Genomic DNA, 24,770 nt, shown 5'->3' with positions numbered 1-24,770 from the left:
AGTCTCCAGACTTGATCACACTCCCTGGAAATTTTTTTCCCTGTGTGACTGCTCCCCAGCCTCTCAGGCTGGCCTCCGTGGTCACCAGCATCCAATCCTGAATGCCGAATCTGCGGCCCTCTAGAAGATGAGCACTCTGTAACCACCACAGGAGAGACACCCTTGTCCTTGGAGATAGGGTTATCCGCTGATGCATCTGAAGATGCGATCCGGACCATTTGTCCAGCAGATCCCACTGAAAAGTTCTTGCGTGGAATCTGCCGAATGGAATCGCTTCGTAATAAGCCACCATTTTTCCCAGGACTCTTGTGCAATGATGCACTGACACTTTTCCTGGTTTTAGGAGGTTCCTGACTAGCTCGGATAACTCCCTGGCTTTCTCCTCCGGGAGAAACACCTTTTTCTGGACTGTGTCCAGAATCATCCCTAGGAACAGCAGACGTGTCGTCGGAAACAACTGCGGTTTTGGAATATTTAGAATCCACCCGTGCTGTCGTAGAACTACTTGAGATAGTGCTACTCCGACCTCCAACTGTTCTCTGGACCTTGCTCTTATCAGGAGGTCGTCCATTTTCTTTGAAGAAGAATCATCATTTCGGCCATTACCTTGGTAAAGACCCGGGGTGCCGTGGACAATCCAAACGGCAGCGTCTGAAACTGATAGTGACAGTTCTGTACCACGAACCTGAGATACCCTTGGTGAGAAGGGCAAATTGGGACATGGAGGTAAGCATCCCTGATGTCCCGGGACACCATATAGTCCCCTTCTTCCTGGTTCGCTATCACTGCTCTGAGTGACTCCATCTTGATTTGAACCTTTGTAAGTGTTCAAATATTTCAGATTTAGAATAGGTCTCACCGAGCCTTCTGGTTTCAGTACCACAATATAGTGTGGAATAATACCCCTTTCCTTGTTGTAGGAGGGGTACTTTGATTATCACCTGCTGGGAATACAGCTTGTGAATTGTTTCCAATACTGCCTCCCTGTCGGAGGGAGACGTTGGTAAAGCAGACTTCAGGAACCTGCGAGGGGGAAACGTCTCGACTTTCCAATCTGTACCCCTGGGATACTACTTGTAGGATCCAGGGGTCCTGTACGGCCCCAGCGTCATGCTGAGAACTTGGCAGAAGCGGTGGTTTTATGTAAAATGGATATAAGCAAATTCATCTGAGCTGTCTCCATCGTCTATAGAAGCTTCCATGTTATACATTCCTGAGTTGAAGCGCTGAAGCATATTGGTAGTTGGTTTAAAATCCTTGCAACAAATACCCAAGCGTCTTAAACCATATCTGACATAAAGAATACCACATAAAGTGGTCCTGAATTGCTTCACTGTTGTGTGTCTGGTCAGTGTCTTTGTTGTTGTCATTGTTAAAAACAAATTAGCCCTACTGAATACACACAACCGGCAGTCGGCAACAATAGACATAATGAATGACTCATCATCATTTCTTTAAGACTCTATTCATCCACAACGTCTCACCTACAGTATGTCTGTGTGAGGATCTGTGTTATATGGATGAATGACTAATTATCTCTGAAAGTCGGTGTCAGTGATACCTAAAAACAAAAGAAGCCCAAAAACAAGCAGCAAAAAAAATTATAAGCCCAAAAACAAGCAACAAGCAACCACACAAAAAAATAAGCAACCAGAAGAAAAAACAAGCCCAATTCCGCTTGTTATAAGCTGAATTGGCAACTATGACTTCCGGGTACAGGAGAGACGAAGGCTGCAGCTGCTGCTTATCACAGCAAGTGAAGTCTCTCCCTCCATTCCCTCCCACCCCTCGTGCAAGTGCTCCTTATATTGTAGGTATGTGCTGCTAGTTACTACTTATTCCAGTAAAACAACATAAATACAACAACAAACTACTTTTCTTGTGTTTGGAAATTCTGGACTTTCTCTCAGTGACTTATTAGATAAACTACTGTGTAGTTTATCTATAATAAAGAAAAAAAGATAAACTGCATATACATTTATGTAATGTCCCCTGTAAATTGAATACATAAGATTGTGTGTAAATATTTTTCTGCTATGGTATAAAACTATATATATATATTTGGAGTATTACTGTCTGGTGTAATGTGACTAATGAACGCTGCCGTGCGGTGTAATGTAACTAATGGACGCTAATGTGCGTTGTAATGTGACTGCAGGTGCTACCGTGCTTTGTAATGTAACTGGCGGACGCTACCGTGCAGTGTAATGTAACTAATGGACGCTAATGTGCGGTGTAATGTGACTGCAGGCGCTACCGTGCTTTGTAATGTAACTGGCGGACGCTACCGTGCGGTGTAATGTAACTAATGGACGCTAATGTGCGGTGTAATGTGACTGCAGGCGCTACCGTGCGGTGTAATGTAACTGGCGGACGCTACCGTGCGGTGTAATGTGACTGCAGGCGCTACCGTGCGGTGTAATGTAACTGGCGGACGCTACCGTGCGGTGTAATGTAACTAATGGACGCTAATGTGCGGTGTAATGTGACTGCAGGCGCTACCGTGCGGTGTAATGTAACTGGCGGACGCTACCGTGCGGTGTAATGTGACTGCAGGCGCTACCGTGCGGTGTAATGTAACTGGCGGACGCTACCGTGCGGTGTAATGTAACTGGTGGACGCTACCGTGCTGTGTAATGTAACAGGCGGACGCAACCGTGCTGTGTAATGTAACTGGCGGACGCTACCGTGCTGTGTAATGTGACCATGCAGTGTAATGTGGCTAACGGAGGGGGGGCAATTCTCTTTCTGGCAGAGGGCACCAAAATGTCTAGTTGCCGCTCTGGCAGTGGCGTAACTAGCGGTGTGTGAATTATAGGAAGGGATGGGGAGGGGGGAGAGGTAGCATTCATTTCAAAACATGACAGGGGGGGGGGGGCGCAGTTGCGGTTACTTGCACACAGCGCTAAAAAGTCTAGTTACGGCACTGCCTCCGAGACACTGAAGTCTTCTGCCGTCACTGAAGTCTTCTGTTCTTCTAATACTCACCCGGCTTTTTTCTTCTGGTTTTGTGAGGGGGGTGACGGCGCGGATCCGGGAATGAGTAGCTAGGCGAACCAAGTGATCAGACCCTCTGGAGCTAATGGTGTCCAGTAGCCTAAGAAGCAGAGCCCTTGAACTCAGAAGAAGTAGGTCCGCTTCTCTCCCCTCACTCCCACGATGCAGTGAGCCTGTAGCCAGCAGGTCTCCCTGAAAATAAGAAACCTAACATAAAGTCTTTTCAGAGAAACTCAGGAGAGCTCCCCTAGTGTGTGTCCAGTCTTCTCTGGGCACAAAGTCTAACTGAAGTCTGGAGGAGGGGCATAGAGGGAGGAGCCAGTTCACACCCATTCAAAGTCTTATAGTGTGCCCATGTCTCCTGCGGATCCCGTCTATACCCCATGGTCCTTTTGGAACCCCAGCATCCTCTAGGATGTAGGAGAAATAACAATTTCACTTTAGAATATTGGTGGGTTTCTGAACATTACTGCCACCTAGTAGAAACTATTAACTTACTGCATTGCTGGGCCAGTCCTTGCAGTTGTGTGATTGGTCAGATGCTCTGGTGATAACGCTTTTATATATAGGACATTTTTTGACAGCAATACGGCTTTTCCTACATTGAGAAATCGGCCCCTAAATCCGTTTCTATGAGACCGCTCTGCTGTATGTTTCCAGTTGGGGAACTGTAGTGATACAGTAGGTTCCTACTAAAATATTAACAGCAAGAAAAAGCAAACATTGAATATCTCTCAATATACAGTATGTTACACTGGAAACCCCTCAAGGATGCAATTGTGCTTTTCAATTGTTCTGTCTTGACTCCAAAATGATATTTCATACAATGTAAATCCACCTTTATCAGAATGGATTGGAATGCGTAGGGTAGAAATTCATATAATGACACCTGTTGTCCTCTGTGTGGGGTCACTATTTTACCTAGAAGTGTAGTCCCCAAGAAAAGCATTGCACTCCATTAGAGATTTATCAAGCCTTGGAGAGTGATAAATTGCGGGTGGTCTTCAGGTTGCCAGCGGCCGGGCTCCTGGTGACCGCCATACCGGCGCTGGTATACCGACATCTTTTCTCCCTCTTGGGGGGTCCACGACCCCCCTGGAGGGAGAATAGATAGCGTGGCGCGCATAGCGCGCCACCCTGCCCGCAGCATGGTGAGCGCAGCGAGCTCGCAAGGGGCTCATTTGCGCTCGCCCAGCTGTCAGTATGTCAGCGGTCAGGATTCCGGCGCCGGTATGCTGGTCGCCGGGAACCCGCCTGCCGGCAAACCATACTACACCCATATTTGCACCGTGTTAAAGTACCAGCCAATCACTTCCTGTCAAACACAGCCTGTAACATGCCAGCTAGTGTGGGTGTGTGCAGGACAGTATGGAACAGAAATGGGTGTGTGCAGGACAGTACGGAACAGAGATGGGGGTGTGCAGGACAGTATGGAACAGAAATGGGTGTGTGCAGGACAGTACGGAACAGAGATGGGGGTGTGCAGGACAGTATGGAACATAGAGATGGGTGTGTGCAGGACAGTATGGAACAGAGATGGGTGTGTGCAGGACAGTATGGAACATAGAGATGTGTGCAGGACAGTATGGAACAGAGATGGGGGTGTGCAGGACAGTATGAAACAGAAATGGGTGTGTGCAGGACAGTACGGAACAGAGATGGGGGTGTGCAGGACAGTATGGAACATAGAGATGGGTGTGTGCAGGACAGTATGGAACAGAGATGGGGGGTGCAGGACAGTATGGAACAGAGATGGGGGGGTGCAGGACAGTATGGAACAGAGATGGGGTGTGCAGGACAGTATGGAACATAGAGATGGGGGTGCAGGACAGTATGGAACAGAGATGGGGGTGTGCAGGACAGTATGGAACATAGAGATGGGGGGGTGCAGGACAGTATGGGACATAGAGATGGGGGGTGCAGGACAGTATGGAACATAGAGATGGGGGGGTGCAGGACAGTATGGAACATAGAGATGGGGGTGTGCAGGACAGTATGGAACATAGATGGGGGTGTGCAGGACAGTATGGAACATAGAGATGGGGGTGTGCTGGACAGTATGGAACAGAGATGGGGTGTACAGGACAGTATGGAACATAGAGATGGGGGGGTGCAGGACAGTATGGAACATAGAGATGGGGGGGTGCTGGACAGTATGGAACAGAGATGGGGTGTACAGGACAGTATGGAACATAGAGATGGGGGGGTGCAGGACAGTATGGAACATAGAGATGGGGGTGTGCAGGACAGTATGGAACAGAGATGGGGGGGCGGACAGTATGGAACATAGAGATGGGGGGGTGCAGGACAGTATGGAACAGAGATGGGGGTGTGCAGGACAGTATGGAACACAGAGATGGGGGTGCAGGACTGTATGGAACAGAGATGGGGGTGCAGGACAGTATGGAACAGAGATGGGGGTGTGCAGGACAGTATGGAACACAGAGATGGGGGGGGTGCAGGACTATATGGAACAGAGATGGGGGGGTGCAGGACAGTATGGAACCGAGATGGGGGGTTGCAGGACAGTATGGAACAGAGATGGGGGTGTGCAGGACAGTATGGAACATAGAGATGGGGGGGTGCAGGACAGTATGGAACATAGAGATGGGGGTGTGCTGGACAGTATGGAACAGAGATGGGGTGTACAGGACAGTATTGAACATAGAGATGGGGGGGTGCAGGACAGTATGGAACATAGAGATTGGGGTGTGCAGGACAGTATGGAACAGAGATGGGGGGGCGGACAGTATGGAACATAGAGATGGGGGGGTGCAGGACAGTATGGAACAGAGATGGGGGTGTGCAGGACAGTATGGAACACAGAGATGGGGGTGCAGGACTGTATGGAACAGAGATGGGGGTGCAGGACAGTATGGAACAGAGATGGGGGTGTGCAGGACAGTATGGAACACAGAGATGGGGGGGGTGCAGGACTATATGGAACAGAGATGGGGGGGTGCAGGACAGTATGGAACCGAGATGGGGGGTGCAGGACAGTATGGAACCGAGATGGGGGGTTGCAGGACAGTATGGAACAGAGATGGGGGTGTGCAGGACAGTATGGAACATAGAGATGGGGGGTGCCGGACAGTATGGAACATAGAGATGGGGGTGTGCAGGACAGTATGGAACAGAGATGGGGGTGTGCAGGACAGTATGGAACAGAGATGGGGGGTGTAGGGCAGTATGGAACTTAGAGATGGGGATGTGCAGGACAGTATGAAACATAGAGATGGGGGTGTGCAGGACAGTATGGAAGACAGAGATGGGGGTGTGCAGGACAGTATGGAACAGAGAGATGGGAGGGTGCAGGACAGTATGGAACACAGAGATGGGGGTGTGCAGGACAGTATGGAAGACAGAGATGGGGGTGTGCATGACAGTATGGAACATAGAGATGGGGATGTGCAGGACAGTATGGAACATAGAGATGGGGATGTGGTGTGCAGTATGGAACACAGAAATGGGGATGTAGGGGCAATATGGAACTTATGGGGAGTGAAGGGTATTTCCATGCATGAAGTATGGGGCCTGCAGTGCTTATTTTTCCATCTTTGCTCCCCCTCCTGTCAAAATCTGGCTAAGCATTTGGGCAAGGGTCAGAGGGAGAGGTTCAATTTCCAATCTGTAGTGGTAGGGGGATTCTGGTTGGTGGGGTGGTATCAAGCACACAGGCTCATGTATCGATAAGGGATACATTTCACTGTGAGTGATAAATTGCACCAGCCAATCCGCTCCTAACTTCCATGTCACAGACTGTGTTTGAAAAATGACAGTTAGGAGCTGATTGGCTGGTGCAGTTTCTCACTCACAGTGACATTTATCACTCATCGATAAATGAGCCTATAAGTGTCAACCAGATAGACTAGTGGTGACATCCCAGATTTGTCTTGTGCACCTCTTTTGCAAATGGTGACTATTGGTGTTGATGGCAGGGTGTTGTAGGGTGCCTGGCTTGTGGCATATGGTTGAACCTTGGGGGTCATTCCGAGTTGTTCGCTCATTATTTTTTTCTCGCAACGGAGCGATTATTCGCTAATGCGCATGCGCAATGTCCGCAGTGCGACTGCGCCAAGTAAATTTGCTATGCAGTTAGGTATTTTACTCACGGCATTACGAGGTTTTTTCTTCGTTCTGGTGATCGTAATGTGATTGACAGGAAGTGGGTGTTTCTGGGCGGAAACAGGCCGTTTTATGGGAGTGTGTGAAAAAACGCTACCGTTTCTGGGAAAAACGTGGGAGTGGCTGGAGAAACGGAGGAGTGTCTGGGCGAACGCTGGGTGTGTTTGTGACGTCAAACCAGGAACGACAAGCACTGAACTGATCGCAGATGCCGAGTAAGTCTGGAGCTACTCAGAAACTGCTAAGAAGTGTCTATTCGCAATTCTGCTAATCTTTCGTTCGCAATTTTGATAAGCTAAGATTCAGTCCCAGTAGGCGGCGGCTTAGCGTGTGCAAAGCTGCTAAAAGCAGCTTGCGTGTGAACAACTCGGAATGACCCCCCTTATAAATGGGTTAGACACTTTGCCTGTTCCAGTTATGATCTCATGGACAGTTTCAAACATCTTGCTGTAGCCAACAGTAACCAATAAGCCATTTACTTCTATTCATTGTAGCATGTACTGACTATATATCGGATGTGATACGAGGCAATGGGGTACTGTATGCACTCTGTGGCTACATACGTTTGTCTTTCCTATAGCAGTCCGGCAGCTGTTGTTATTTGTGTAAGTGAATTTAGCCGTTTAATGACTGCCAGGAGAATCAACAGTTTCAATCTCCAGCGTAGAGAATTGCTGTAAAATACAATTAAATGTTCTGTCTGTGTATTCTGCTGGCTTCCCAAGAGGCCTCCTCACAGTAATGGTGAGAAGAGACTTATCCGGACATCTGAGGCTGCGCCTTCTCTTTCTAAGGGAATTAGCATTTAATTATTTAGCCAGCCCATCTCGTGATAACATCTAGTGGGACCCACTGCCTTCTCTGAACACTCACAATTACTTGTCAGCCGCGGCTGTGGAATTTACTGCTAGATTGTCATTTAGAAAATTTGCACAATCCAATAAATAATTAGACAGGGGGCAATCCAATTCCCTAATGAGTATTGTCACATTCTAACAAAAAGCAAAACTTCACACAATTGTAGGTAGAACGTGATTGGACCAAAGTTTTGGCTGTCTGATGATGTCAGTTTCTCACAAAACAAAACCACACACCCTGCTCCTCAGATACACACGAAAGGACAGATGTACTAAGCTTTGGAGGAGTGTGCATCGTTGGTTCGACGGTACCTAGGTCGACCACTATTGGTCGACAGTGACTAGGTTGACACCTGCAATAGGTTTACACGGTCATTAGGTGGACATGGAGAAAGGTCGGCATGCGTTTTGTGGTTGTTTTGGTGTCGTTTTCTTCGTAAAGTGACCGGGAACCCTAATTAGTGCACCGTGTCACCTCGCATGGCTCGCTTCGCTCACCATGCTTCGGGCAAATGAGTGTCGACCTAAGTGTTGTCAACTTAAAGACCGGATAGCGCTTTGGAGAGTGATACAGTGGAGAGAGATAAACTACCAGCCAATCAGCTCCTGTCATTTTTCAAACACAGCCTGTAACATGACTTTGGGCCAGATGCATCATCACTTGGAAAGTGATAAAATTGAGAGTGTAAAAGTACCAACCAATCAGCTCCTAACTGACATTTTTCAAACACAGCCTGTGACATGGAAGTTAGGAGCTGATTGGCTGGTGCTTTTTCACTCTCCATTTTATCACTCTCCAAGCGATGATGCATCTAGCCCATAATCTCTCCAATGTATCACTCCACTCTATCACTCTCCAAGGCTTAATACATCTCACCTTGTTAAATACAACAATCAGGCGTACGCTGACAGGGAAGCAGTGTTTTGTGTAGTATTAAAGCAGCAGCAATCTGAGCAGAGGTTCAGTTTTTTCCTTTGCCTATAGCCACCCAGAACCAGGAGCAGCTGTAATCATCCCGCTCCAGATTCCACTAGGTGACAGGGCAAGGTGGCCCCATACACATACTATTTTGATTGCCAATTAGGGCCAAGTCCAATAAAAACTTGACATGAGTATGATGAGATCCGGAGATAAATTAATTATTAGTGATGAGCGGGTTCGGTTTCCGAGAAACCGAACCCACCCGAGCTTTACCTTTTTTACACGGGTCCGAGCAGACTCGGATCCTCCCGCCTTGCTCGGCTAACCCGAGCGCGCCCGAACGTCATCATCCCGCTGTCGGATTCTCGCGAGATTCGGATTCTATATAAGCAGCCGCGCGTCGCCGCCATTTTCACACGTGCATTGAGATTGATAGGGAGAGGACGTGGCTGGCGTCCTCTCCGTTTATATACGAGACAGTTGATCTGATTGCTTTGCTTGTTTATTTTACTATTGTGTGGAGGATTGGGGAGCAGCTGTTAGGAGGAGTACAGTGCAGAGTTTTGCTGATAGTGACCACCAGTTTTTTATCCGTTCTCTTCTCTGCCTGAAAAAAAACGCTCCATACCATATCTGTGCTCAGTGTGCTGCATGATATATCTGTGCTGAGTGCTAACACTGCTTAATTGTGGGGACTGGGGAGCAGCTATAGCAGGAGTACAGTGCAGAGTTTTGCTGACAGTGACCACCAGTATACGTTTGTCTGCCTGAAAAACACTCCTGTGGCTTTTTTTTTTATACTAGTAGTTTAGCAGTTTGCTGACAGTGTCCACCAGGTCCATTATACTGTATATAGCAGTACGGTAGGCCACTGCTGTACCTACCTCTGTGTCGTCACTCGTCATCCATAAAGTATACTATCCATCATCTACATTGTATACCTGTGGTGGCTTTTTTTTTTATACTAGTAGTTTAGCAGTCTGCTGACAGTGTCCACCAGGTCCATTATACTGTATATAGCAGTACGGTAGGCCACTGCTGTACCTACCTCTGTGTCGTCACTCGTCATCCATTAAGTATACTATCCATCCATCTACATTGTATACCTGTGGTGGCTTTTTTTTATACTAGTAGTTTAGCAGTCTGCTGAGTGTCCACCAGATCCATTATACTGTATGTAGCAGTACGGTAGGCCACTGCTGTACCTACCTCTGTGTCGTCACTCGTCATCCATTAAGTATACTATCCATCCATCTACATTGTATACCTGTGGTGGCTTTTTTTTTTATACTAGTAGTTTAGCAGTCTGCTGACAGTGTCCACCAGGTCCATTATACTGTATATAGCAGTACGGTAGGCCACTGCTGTACCTACCTCTGTGTCGTCACTCGTCATCCATTAAGTATACTATCCATCCATCTACATTGTATACCTGTGGTGCCTTTTAGTTGTGCGCATTAAAATATGGAAAACAAAAATGTGGAGGTTAAAAAAATAGGGAAAGATCAAGATCCACTTCCACCTCGTGCTGAAGCTGCTGCCACTAGTCATGGCCGAGACGATGAAATGCCATCAACGTCGTCTGCCAAGGCCGATGCCCAATGTCATAGTACAGAGCATGTAAAATCCAAAACACAAAAGATCAGTAAAATGCCTCAAAAATCAAAATAAAAAGCGTCTGAGGAGAAGCGTAAACTTGCCAATATGCCATTTACGACACGGAGTGGCAAGGAACGGCTGAGGCCCTGGCCTATGTTCATGGCTAGTGGTTCAGCTTCACATGAGGATGGAAGCACTCATCCTCTCGCTAGAAAAAAGAAAAGACTTAAGCTGGCAAAAGCACAGCAAAGAACTGTGCGTTCTTCGAAATCACAAATCCCCAAGGAGAGTCCAATTGTGTTGGTTGCGATGCCTGACCTTCCCAACTCTGCACCTTCCACCATTTGCACGCCCCCTGCAAGTGCTGGAAGGAGCACCCGCAGTCCAGTTCCTGATAGTCAAATTGAAGATGTCAGTGTTGAAGTACACCAGGATGAGGATATGGGTGTTGCTGGCGCTGGGGAGGAAATTGACAAGGAGGATTCTGATGGTGAGGTGGTTTGTTTAAGTCAGGCACCTCCTTTTTTTCTTTGCATCATGTGCTGTTTGGGGACTATTTTTTAAATCTGCCATCCTGTCTGACACTGCAGTGCCACTCTTAGATGGGCCAGGTGTTTGTGTCGGCCACTTGGGTCGCTTAGCTTAGCCATCCAGCGACCTTGGTGCACCTCTTTTTTTTCTTTGCATCATGTGCTGTTTGGGGACTATTTTTTGAAATGCCATCCTGCCTGACACTGCAGTGCCACTCCTAGATGGGCCAGGTGTTTGTGTCGGCCACTTGGGTCGCTTAGCTTAGCCATCCAGCGACCTTGGTGCACCTCTTTTTTTTCTTTGCATCATGTGCTGTTTGGGGACTTTTTTTGAAGTGCCATCCTGTCTGACACTGCAGTGCCACTCCTAGATGGGCCAGGTGTTTGTGTCGGCCACTTGGGTCGCTTAGCTTAGCCATCCAGCGACCTTGGTGCACCTCTTTTTTTTCTTTGCATCATGTGCTGTTTGGGGACTTTTTTTGAAGTGCCATCCTGTCTGACACTGCAGTGCCACTCCTAGATGGGCCAGGTGTTTGTGTCGGCCACTTGGGTCGCTTAGCTTAGCCATCCAGCGACCTCGGTGCAAATTGTAGGACTAAAAATAATATTGTGAGGTGTTCAGAATAGACTGGAAATGAGTGTAAATTATGGTTATTGAGGTTATTAATACTATGGGATCAAAATGACCCCCAAATTCTATGATTTAAGCTGTTTTTGAAGGTTTTTTGTAAAAAAAACACCCGAATCCAAAACACACCCGAATCCGACAAAACATTTTCAGGGAGGTTTTGCCAAAACGCGTCCGAATCCAAAACACGGCCGCGGAACCGAATCCAAAACCAAAACACAAAACCCGAAAAATGTCCGGTGCACATCACTACCCCCGACCCCTACCGCCGATGGGTGGGTAGGGGCCCCAGTGCATTGCTGAGCCCAGGGGCCTACACTGCTGTTAAGACAGCTCTGGCTATTGGGGGTTATTCAGAGTTGTTAGCAAACAAAAAAAGCACACTAATGGGCAAAATTATGTGCACTGCAGATGGGGCAGATGTAACATGTGCAGAGAGAGTTAGATTTGGGTGGGGCGTGTTCAAACTGAAATTTGAATTGCAGTGTAAAAAAAAAACAGCCAGTATTCACCCTGCACAGAAACAATATAACCCACAAAAAAAATCAATCTCTGCACATGTTACATCTGCCCCACCTGCAGTGCACATGGTTTTGCCTAGTCGCTGACTTTTTGGATTTGCTAACAAACCTGAATAACCCCCATAGTGTGAATATTGAATAAGACACTAAAGCCAGAAAAAAAGTACAAAAGTACAGGAATTACGCCCGCTGGCGGAGCGTCTAAGTATGTAAGTAGCACTCTGCGTCTCACACCATATGGCCCAGAAAGGACGGCTGTATGAGGACATATCTGTACAGTTCATTCAACATTTTACAAAATGCAGTTGATACAGAACAAACGGTTAAAGTTAAAGGCCACATACACTTATGCGACACATGTCCACCCGTCATGTCGCAGGCGATCACCCCGGCAGCCTCCTGGACGGCAGGATCGCCCAAGATATATCGTATGCTGTTCTTTTGCATACGATGTATCTTGTGCGATCCCAGCCATGCCTGCGGGTTCGGACATGATCACTAGTGCAGCACGGCAATCTGGAGGATCCGATGCTCACGGGAACGCGCATCGGATTGGAAACACCTCCAAAATGCCAGATTTCATCCGATATATTGGGCCAAATGCCCGAAGTCGGATGAAATCAGAAATTATCGTTCTAGTGTATGGGGCTAAAGCTCCTGGAATAAAGGGAAAGGTAGCAGCAAAGTGACTGCAGTCCCTAAATCCAGCCATAGAGGGCGCCCTATACTAATCCTGTAACTGCCAAATTAATGAAATACCTTTGAGGTGTACAAAACATGATACATCAGACTTAAGATGTGAGCTCACCTGATTTTCCACTGTCTTTTATATTTTATAGTATGTACAGTAGGTGGATAGAGATTTACACATTATTGCATAACATAAAGTTATATGAGGGTGCTGCATCACGTTAAAAACATACATGAGTTAAACACATACACAAGGGGTTACTGCACCTTTTCATGTGCCAAAACTGGCAGGCACTCTTTGTTGAACTGTAAATCCCAGCATGCTGGCAAAGCACCTTGGGACATCTTTTTAAAATGATTAATGTGTCATTGCAAAATAAGTCAATTCAGTGTAATGTGTGTTAGAACGACCAGCTAATTAACATCATTATTTTATGGATTTCCAAACTTCAGTTAGCTTTGTAGCATGTGTGTGCCAGCCTACAAGGCTTTGTATATATAGTGTTCATAGTCCCCGCCGTCTGTCTTGCTCTATAGCAGGACGGGTGGTGTAATGGTTAGCATTACTGCCTCACAGCACTGACATCATGGGATCAGTTCCCACCATGGCTATAACTGTGTGTAGTTTGTATGTTCTTCTCGGGCTTGCACGTGTTTCCTCCCACAATCCAAAAATATGCTGTTAGGTTGATTGGCTCCCAACAGAATTATCCCTATATGTGGTAAGGAATATAGGCCCAGATTTATCAAGCCTTGGAGTGTTATAAATGACAACCAATCAGCTCCCAACTGTCATTTTTCAAACACAGCCTGTAACATGGCAGTTGGGAGCTGATTGGCTGGCACTTTATCACTGTGCAATTTATCACTCACCAAGGCTTGATAAATCTGGGCAATAGATTGTAAGCTCCATTGGGGCAGGGACTGATGTGAATGGCCAGATATTCTCTGTAAAGCACTGTGGAATATGTGTGCGCTATATAAATAGCTGGCAATAAATAAATAGCAGTGGTTTCATATATCCAGGCACATTTGTTTATTGATGCAGGACACTGAGTCCTCTGTATCCAGGGCGGAGCTTTGTGCCGTATCCTGGGGTAACAACAAAAGCCAAGATGTAAAGACATGACTGAAAAGCACAGGAAAAAAGTGATGGGCCTGCCTCCGAGTCTGATATGCGGACATCCCTGGCAGCCAGAGTTACCACTGTAAAGTATTTCTCTGTATATGCGGGTAGCTGACTGTCTTTGTGCGTATGCAGTGTTTCTCCGTCTGCAGCCGAAGCTGACATCGTCAGTACCAGGTCTTGTGCCGACACCATGCTGACACAGGTGTTCCGTCTCCATCCACGTTCCTCCAACATGACAGAATTCAGGCTCTCCACCCATAACACTTCACAAATGTCAAAGACTCCTCAGATACCCGCGGGATTGTAACTCTCAGGGACAGCTGAAAGCGCTACCGCTGTCCCTGCCAGTTACATAGCGGGGATAGTCATATAAAATAATATTCTCCCCACTGCTATGTACAGCGGAAGAAATAGGGGTCACGTCTGCGGTTTCTAGTACCATTGCCATACAGTTCTAGCATCACACTATGCACCAATATTAAACTTTACAAATGATATAACATTTTATAAAGACGCAGTGAACTATTTCCCTTACTCTCAATAAATCCTGGTGATCCCTGGGCTTGGAATACATTGGATAATTATGGTGACAGGCGACAGCGTACATAGATAATGCATCATATAACCAGATGTCAGTGGTTATCGGTGTTGGAAAATGTTAGATAAACATTAAAATGATGAACGCTGAAAAAAGTAACCAGTATTCTGTAGTTTCCAAACATCACAGATTGTACGCTCATTGCAGAGTGTCATCTGTCAGTGTGCCCCATTCAGTGTATGTATGACAGTGTGCTTCTGTGCAGTATCCCTAACCTACACACCACAGAAATATGAGATCAAATATAATATAAAAGATAGATAAATAGATAAATATGACAGATCGATAGATATTAGATAGATATGAGGGGAGGGCAGTACAGATGGTGTAATGGTTAGCATTACTGCCTCACAACACTGATGTCATGGGTTCAATTCCCACCATGGCCCTAACTGTGTGGAGTTTGTATATTCTCCCCGTACTTGCGTGGGTTTCCTCCGACAATCCAAAAATATACTGGTATGTTAATGGGCTCCCAACGAAAAAATTAACCCTAATGTGTACCTGTGGTAGCGAATATAGATTGTAAGCTCCACTGGGGCAGGGACTGTTGTGAATGGCCAAAATTCTCTGTAAAGCGCTGCGGAATATCTGTGCATTATATAAATAACTGGTAATAAATAAATATGATAGATAGAATAAAGAATGGCTATTACTATTCAGAGACAATATTTTATTTATTTTTGTAACTATTATTTATCTCTGTCTATCTAAAGTATCTATCGATCTATCTATCTATCTATCTATCTATCTATCTATCTATCTATCTATTTATTTTTTTATGTAACTAGTATCTATCTGTCTGTCATCTATCTATCTATCAATTATCTATCTAACATACCTATCTAACTATTATCTGTCTGTCTAAGTGTCTATCTATTATATTTATCTATCTCTCATACAAGGGCGAAGTTCCCATTTGTGCAGGCAGTGCAGCTGCTATGGGGCCCAGAGCTGAGAGGGGCCCACCTTACCTGTCAAAGCAAGGCCGGTTCAAGCCCACTCTGTGCCCCGGGCAGGGAACGGGGGCGTGGCTTAATATAGGGGCCGTGGTCAATTACGCCCCCTGTACAGTAGTAGCGCCGCTTAAATGCTGAGTGGTGCGCGATGACGTCATCGCGCATAGCAAAAGGTCCTCTCCACGAAGGGAAACTAGACGCGTAGCGTCTAGTTCCCTTCGTGGAGAGGACCTTTGCTGTGCGGTGAGCGATGACGTAATCGCGCACAGCTCAGCAAAGGTCCTCTCCACGAAGGGAAACTAGACGCTATGCGTCTAGTTCCCTTCACAGGAGACACAGCCGGGGGACACAGCGGGCAGCGGAGGGCACAGCGGTGGCGGATCTTGCCATGGTGCGGCGCCCTCCGGAAGGCGGCGCCCCGGGCAAAAGTCCTGCTTGCCCATGGCAAGATCCGCTACTGTGTCAAAGGTATATGTGTCATATACATTTTTTTACAAATTAAATGGGGCCCTTACAGACTTGCCTTTGGGCCTGCAATATATCTAGGTATGCCCTTTGACCTGATCATTGTAAGGTGGTATAAAATGAACTAGTGGGCACTGTAATGTGGCATAATATGAAGTGTAGACACTATAGTGTGGCATAATATGAACTGGAGGGCATTATAGTGTTACATAATATGATCTGGGGCACTGTAATGGGGCGTGGTATGTTAGATAGAATAGACTTAGGTCGACAGTGTCTAGGTCAATCACTATTGGTCGACAGTAAGTAGGTCGACATGGTTTCTAGGTCGACAGGGACTTTAGGTCGACATGAAAAAAGGTCGACATGTGGTGTTTTTATTTAAAAAATGGTGTTTTCTTCGTAGAGTGACGTGGAACCACAATTAGTGCACCGTGTACCCTTGCATGGCTCGCCTCGGTTGCCATGCTTCGGGCGCGGTGCATCGCTCTGCTACCGCTGCGCTCGGCACAGGTTACCGTTCCCAATTGTAGTCCACGTGGATCGTAAAGTGTGAAAAAGTTTAAAAAAAATGATTTATTTTTTTTTACAAAAAACTCATGTCGACCTTTTGTCATGTCGACCTAGAGTCCCTGTAGACTTAGAAACCATGTCGACCTACGACCTACTTACTGTAGACCAATAGTGGTCGACCTAGACACTGTCGACCTAAGTCTTGTCGACCTAGAGACCGTATCCCCTGTAATGTGACACAATATCAAGTGGAGGCACTACAGTGTGGTATAATTTGAACTGGGGGCACTGATGTGGCATAATGTGAACTAGGGCGCTACTATGATTCCGAAAATAAACTTTGGCACTATTATAGAGCATACAATTAAAAACAGCTGCAGAGGTCTCTCTAGAAGCATTGAGACAGAGTCCCCTTCAAAATGTTGCTATGAGGCCTACAAAGTTCTGGCTACGCCCGTGCTCTCCTATCTATCTGTTTATCTATTATCTATCAATCTCTCATATTTAACTATATATCTATTTATATTGATCTGTGCATCTGTCTCATATCTATGTAACTATTATATATATATATATCTATATATATATATCTATCTATCTAAAGTATCTAGCTTTGTGTTCTCTGTCTATATATTTATCTATCTATCTATCTATTATCTATCTATCTAACGTATATATCTATTATCTGTCTGTCTGTCTGTCTGTCTGTCTGTCTGTCTATCTATCTACATTATCTATCTACATATATATATATATATATAAAATTTCATATCTATCTATCTATCTATCTATCTATCTATCTGTTATTTAGCTATATGTCTAACTATTATCCATCTATCTATCTATCTATCTATCTATCTATCTATCTATCTATCTATCTATCTATCGTATCTATTTATCTATAATCGGTTATATTTTTCAATCTATATATTATTTAGTTATCTGTTTATCTATCTCATATCTGTCTATCTATTATCTATCTGTCATTTAGCTATATGTCTATCTATCTATCTATCTATCTATCTATCTATCTATCTATCTATATATCTATCTGATCTCATTATATATCTCTCTAATTATTATCTCTCTAGCTAAAGTGTCTATCTATTACCTATCTAATATCTATCTGTTTATCTATTATCTATGTATTTAAAGTATCTATCTAGTATCTATCTGTCTATCTATCTATTATATATCTTATCTATCTATCTATCTATCTATCTATCTGTCTATCTAATGACTGTATTATCTATCTAAAGTATCTCTATCTATCTATCTATCTATCTATCTATCTATCTATTATTTATCGGTCTATCTAATTATTTTCTATCTATCTATCTATCTATCTATCTATCTATCTATCTTTAAGTAGCTATTGATCTAACTGCTATCTATCTATCTATCTATCTATCTATCTATCTATCTATCTATCTATCTATCTATCTATCTATCTATCTATCGTATCTATTTATCTATAATCTGTTATATTATTCAATCTATATATTATTTAGTTATCTGTTTATCTATCAATCTTACTCATATCTGTCTATCTATTATCTATCTATCTATCTATCTGTCATTTAGCTATCTATCTATCTATCTATCTATCTATCTATCTATCTATCTATCTATCTATCTGATCTCATTATATATCTCTCTAATTATTATCTCTCTAGCTAAAGTGTCTATCTATTACCTATCTAATATCTATCTGTTTATCTATTATCTATGTATTTAAAGTATCTATCTAGTATCTATCTGTCTATCTATCTATTATGTATCTTATCTATCTATCTATCTATCTATCTATCTATCTATCTATCTATCTATCTATCTATCTATCTATCTATCTATCTGTCTATCTAATGACTGTATTATCTATCTATCTATCTAAAGTATCTATCTATCTATCTATCTATCTATCTATCTATCTATTATTTATCGGTCTATCTAATTATTTTCTTTCTATCTATCTATCTATCTATCTATCTATCTATATATTTAAGTAGCTATTGATCTAACTGCTATCTATCTATCTATCTATCTATCTATCTATCTATCTATCTAAAGTATCTATTTATCTATAATCTGTTATATTATTCAATCTATATATTATTTAGTTATCTGTTTATCTATCAATCTATCTCATATCTGTCTATCTATTATCTATCTATCTATCTGTCATTTAGCTATATGTCCTATCTATCTATTTATCTATCTATCTATCTATCTATCTATCTATCTATCTATCTATCTATCTGATCTCATTATATATCTCTCTAATTATTATCTCTCTAGCTAAAGTGTATATCTATTACCTATCTAATATCTATCTGTTTATCTATTATCTATGTATTTAAAGTATCTATCTAGTATCTATCTGTCTATCTATCTATCTATTATATATCTTATCTATCTATCTATCTATCTATCTATCTGTCTATCTAATGACTGTATTATCTATCTATCTAAAGTATCTATCTATCTATCTATTATTTATCGGTCTATCTAATTATTTTCTTTCTATCTATCTATCTATCTATCTATCTATCTATCTATCTATCTATTTATATATATATATATATATATTTTAAGTAGCTATTGATCTAACTGCTATCTATCTATCTATCTATCTATCTATCTAAAGTATCTATTTATCTATAATCTGTTATATTATTCAATCTATATATTATTTAGTTATCTGTTTATCTATCAATCTATCTCATATCTGTCTATCTATTATCTATCTATTTGTCATTTAGCTATATGTCCTATCTATCTATCTATCTATCTATCTATCTATCTATCTATCTATCTATCTATCTATCTGATCTCATTATATATCTCTCTAATTATTATCTCTCTAGCTAAAGTGTCTATCTATTACCTATCTAATATCTATCTGTTTATCTATTATCTATGTATTTAAAGTATCTATCTATCTATCTATCTATCTATCTATCTGTCTGTCTATCTAATGACTGTATTATCTATCTATCTAAAGTATCTATCTATCTATTTTCTATCTATCTATCTATCTATCTATCTCATATCTATCATCTATCTAAAGTATCTATCTATCTATCTATCTATCTATCTATCTATCTATCTAATCTCATTATATATCTCTCTAATTATTATCTCTCTATCTAAAGTGTCTATCTATCTCATATCTATCTATCTATCTATCTATCTATACATAGTATCTATCTCTGTCTACCTAATGACTGTATTATCTATCTATCTATCTATCTATCTATCTCATATCTATCTATCTATCTCATATCTATCTATCTATCTATCTATCTATCTATCTATCTATCTATCTATCTACAGTATCTATCTGTTTATCTCAAATCTATCTCTCTCTGTCTACCTGTCTCTTATTTGTCTGTCAGTCTGTGTCTGTCTGTCTACCTATCTATCTCCTATCCATCAATCTCATATCTATCTGTTTTATCTATGTGTCTGTCTCGTATCTATCTCTAGAACCCTCTGGCATGAGACAGATGGCTCATATTACTAAATACAATAAATATTACAACCAAGAAATGCTAAAAATACAATCAAGTTCCTAAATTCATGTAATATTCATTAAACACGTTAATACACTATTTATATAACTGACATTCGCTGTCACTTCCACAAACGCTTCAAACATAAACACATGTAATATTTATAGTCGGTCGATTTTAACTTAAGTGAAAGAACCAGAAAGATCTACAAAGAGTGCCACTCCAGCAGCAGATGTCTTGCTACACACGTTGTAACTGTTTCCTGGTTGAGAGCCAATAAGTGAAAAACCTACAGTTAAATCTCATTTTCTTTTAATCAGTATTATATGGTTACTTGTAATATTATTCCGTACAAATTATATATTTAGTTTTACACACAAAATATCAATATTTTTAAAATGAGTATTAAGCACTAACAATTCAAAAACAATTAAGCAATTACACCCGCATCGCATCTCATTACCTAATGTTTGGATTATTGTGGCGCAATTTGCTCTCTATCTACAAGGGAATCCACTATTTACAATCAACAATTTTTCCTGGTTACTGGTATTTATTGCCCCTTAACCAGCCTGCAAAGAACCTAGGCATTACCGCTGACATATTAAAATAAATAAAAAATGTAATGAAAACACTGTCAAATTAAAAAAAAAAAAAAAATACCCAGATACTTATGTATAAAAATGTTTCAGGTAAAAAAATTCTGGTCTTTGAAACCATATTATATTGATTCCAAAATATTACCTTGCATATAACACATACAGAATATGAAATATTGCAGAATATTAATTCAGCAATTTATAAACAATTACTAAATAATAGGATTTTTTTTTATTATACGGCAAATTATATAATGCAGTGAATTATCTATGTCAAGAAAAATAAATTGTTAAAGAATTATGGCTGGTCACAAAGTAAATTAAATGAGATAATAGCAGGATTGTAATATGGAACAAATTTGGAAAAGTTTTTATTTGCTAAATGTTGCAGTCGAATTCAAAGCAGAATTTTTTTAAAGGCAAATACCGCTGCGAAGTCAACACTTTTGCAAACTCATTCCCCCCAATACTGACCTTACCCGCAATAGCTTTAAATTTATCCAATTTATATTGGCCACAGAGAAAGATTAAAAATGAAATAACTCATTAACGTTAATATGTCAACTAACCATATAATAAAAAACCTTGATTACATAATTTGCCATAACAATTAAAGTGCAGTATTATTCTGCATTAAAGCTTTCTAGTGCTTGATAAGTAGATTTCTTAGTCTTCCTGTACCACTGTAGAAAATGATGCCTGGAAACTTTTTTACAGCCGAATTAAACATCAGTTATTAGTATAGTGAGGTTTTGCTGTGTTACGAAACAGAAAAAAAAGTGGGATTAAGTTTCATTTCTGCATTAAAAAAAACAAAAACTTGCCTTTTTTGAAAGTGAAGATAATTGCTTTTATTTTATCTCCCAGATTAAGTCCAAGTCAGCAAGTTACAAATTATTATTTTTTAGTCTTGTGTGCAGACAGATCAGTAGAACAATGACTGAGAAAGACAGATTGTTCTCCCCCGGTGCCTCTTTGGAGATCAGCCCTTCAGTTTGCACACCCCTGTCTCTCAACTGAGGCATTTAACTGGCTGTTGAGAATGAAATAACATCTCACAGCACACCCATCACCGGCCTCAGGCAGGGAGGATCACTACACTGGAGAGGTATAAAGACAGCACTCCAAATCCATTAGACACCTGTTGCCAAGAGCACCTGAATGTGTGAAGGTGCTGGAGAGGAGTATGAACTCAATTCATCTTCCAGCCCATCAGAGATCTACAGGCCTTCACCCAACTCACCCAAAAAGTGCCCAGGAAGCCACGGAGATGGCAGTGTACTGTGACAACTTCAGCATGTACCACCAGCAGAACCTGCACGCATCTCAAAGAACACCCAACTATGGAATAGGGGACTATGCACCTTCAACTAACCCTTATTTATGGCTTGGTGGACCTGGAGTTAACAATTCACCCAGCTATCTTCATGGAAACAATCCAACCTCTTACATGCCACCTTCCTATGGGTCTCAGAGACAGTTCTTGCCAAATTCATCAGGTTTTGGTGGGGCAGACCTTGGCTGGCTGTCCATCGCCTCCCAGGAAGAACTCCTGAAGCTGGTAAGGCCTCCATACTCATATTCAGCTCTCATCGCGATGGCCATTCAAAATGCTCCAGAAAAGAAACTGACCCTAAGCCAGATCTACCAGTATGTGGCGGACAACTTCCCTTTCTACAAGAAGAGTAAAGCTGGGTGGCAGAATTCTATCCGGCACAACTTGTCCTTGAACGACTGCTTCAAGAAAGTCCCGAGAGATGAGGACGACCCAGGTAAAAATAAAAAAAATCATTGCAAATCATTATTTCACATTTGATTCTGCAAATAACTTTATTTATCTTGGAAAAGTTAGTTACGTTGGGCCAATCAATGGTAATGTACAAAACAATGCCACAAGCTGTACTTTATAAAAGAGCGTAAAGGGTTATTTCTAAAGTACAAAAAAAAAAGCCTTTAACCCTTTGGATTCTAGAACCTCAGGAATCTAATTTAATTTTCATGACACTTAAAGTGACAGCAGTTATAAACATTTCGTTAACACACACATAACTAAATTTGAATTTAAATCACTTTGAAATTGGTCTTTGAGATAATTCCATATTATGAAAATGACTCATTCAGTATTTCCTGAAAATGTGTGTTGCATGTAAAGCAATGCTGAGTATGAGTGCATAAAATGAAGTTGGTCTACTAGTGAAAAAAAGGTACACAGATTTGGCCTGGAAATTCCACATTTCCTCTGAATTAGTTGTGCAGCTGTAGTTCCGCTGAGTTCATGGCGAATCACATAAAACTGTGATAAAAATTTTATTCTGCATTTTAAGTGCTTCAAGCAAATGTTTCATTTAAAACTAAGACACAACCTGCAAGTAAAACTGTCTACTAAATTTCCGTGTCACATTTGTTTGCAAAGTTATTTGGAGTGTAAATTTTTTTTCTATTCAATTGTGATTTTTAAATCAGAGTATTTAAGTCTGCGTTGGGGTAAAATACACTAGTATGGTATAATTTTGGCAACATACTGTAACCCAAAGCAACTGATAAGACATTTGCTTTAATTGGCGGATTATGTATCAGACTGACAAACGTTGCTGCTGATTGGTCACCATGTGTTTCAGTACTTTTGTACCATGTTTATAACTCCCCACCATTTTGTTTAACACTTTTTTTTTTTTGTGAAGGAAAAGGGAATTACTGGACTCTGGACCCCAACTGTGAGAAAATGTTTGATAATGGGAACTTTCGCCGGAAAAGGAAGCGCAGATCAGAATCCAGCAACACTGAGGCCGTTACGGGTAAAAGCGAGGACGGTCGCGGAACTCTAGGGGGAAAAGATGGAGAGAGTCTATCTTTGATGACCCCGTCGTCTCCTGAGATGGAAGCCGCCTCAGATGGCAGGAAGAGTACCTCTCCCCCAGGAATCACCTCCACCCCTTGCTTGAATAACTTTTTCAGCAGCATGACATCCTTGGAGTCGAGCTCGGTGAACAGACAGATGTCTCTGGGGCTGGTGAATGAACTTTCTCAGAGAAACATCACTGGATTAAGCAGTTTCACCCCAGGCTCTATGTCAGAGCCATCTGCAGAATTTCAGGACAGCTTGCACCTCACTAGAGCCCCCTACTATAACTCCTTCTCTGGCGCCAACCAGAGCGGCCAATTCAACAGCCATTTTTACAACACTTTCAGCGTCAACAGCCTCATATACACAAGGGACGGCAGTGAGGTGTGATCCCAGGAATCTGCTGACACAGCTGACAATCACTGGGACACTTTTCCTGTTGAAAAAATGGGGAAGACAGACTTAGAACAAATAACATGAGCAAAGTTTCGTCTTGTGACCACATGCAGTATAACAGGTCTCTTAGACTTTGCGTACAATATTTTGGGAAACAAATGTTTTGCAAGAGAAACTCTTGTTGGTCATTAACAACAAATGACAGCACAAACTGTAAATACTTCTTTTATACATACGCATTTTACATTGTGTAAATTTGGGGAGGACTTTTTTCATAAAAATATTTTTTTTATTTATAATGAATGACAAGTTTTGATATTTTTATATATTACACAGTCAATTGGATTGTATGTTTTCTTTTTGCAATAAATCATGCAACAATGTCAGCGCTCTCTCTCTCTCTATATATATATATGAAAAGTAATTGTTTACATTTATTATGTCTGTTTATGATACAGAAGTTAATACACACACACACACACACACACACACACATATAAATCCCAATACCGGCAGCACTCACAGCAATAAAACAGGTACAGTAAGAAACTTAGGTTTCAACATTTCAGATCCATTTATTATCAATTCTTTCATCAGGGATCCCTGATGAAAGAACCAACAATAACAGGTTCGGAAACTTTGGAATCTACGTTCCTGACTGCACCTTTAATGTTCGGAAGGCATCAACAAGACATGTAGTGTCATTCGCTGGACTAAAAAAAAAAAAAAAAAAAAATTATATATATATATATATATATATATATATATATATATATATATATACACACGCGCACACATATACACACACATTTGTCATTTGGATCAGCGTACATATTTTTGCGCTAATATCAAGAATCACACTGGTCATAAATAGTTATGTCGGTT

General features: G+C 42.0%; 1 protein-coding gene across 1 annotated transcript in view; it reads left to right on the top strand.

The window, feature by feature from the left end:
* Window positions 1-24,271, top strand: part of LOC135007427 (forkhead box protein I1c-like) — a 40,769-nt gene extending 16,498 nt beyond the window's left edge. Inside the window, exons 2-3 of the mRNA XM_063952118.1 lie at window positions 21,515-22,419; window positions 23,329-24,271. Of these exons, the coding sequence (XP_063808188.1) occupies window positions 21,834-22,419; window positions 23,329-23,879 (1,137 nt within the window). The 5' untranslated portion in view covers window positions 21,515-21,833 and the 3' untranslated portion in view covers window positions 23,880-24,271. The remainder of the gene's footprint in view (window positions 1-21,514; window positions 22,420-23,328) is intronic.
* The last annotated feature ends 499 nt before the right edge of the window (window positions 24,272-24,770 follow it).

The sequence above is a fragment of the Pseudophryne corroboree genome, chromosome 1 (genome assembly GCF_028390025.1).
Source record: "Pseudophryne corroboree isolate aPseCor3 chromosome 1, aPseCor3.hap2, whole genome shotgun sequence".
Taxonomy (NCBI): domain Eukaryota; kingdom Metazoa; phylum Chordata; class Amphibia; order Anura; family Myobatrachidae; genus Pseudophryne; species Pseudophryne corroboree.
This window is presented reverse-complemented; position numbering and strand designations above follow the sequence as displayed.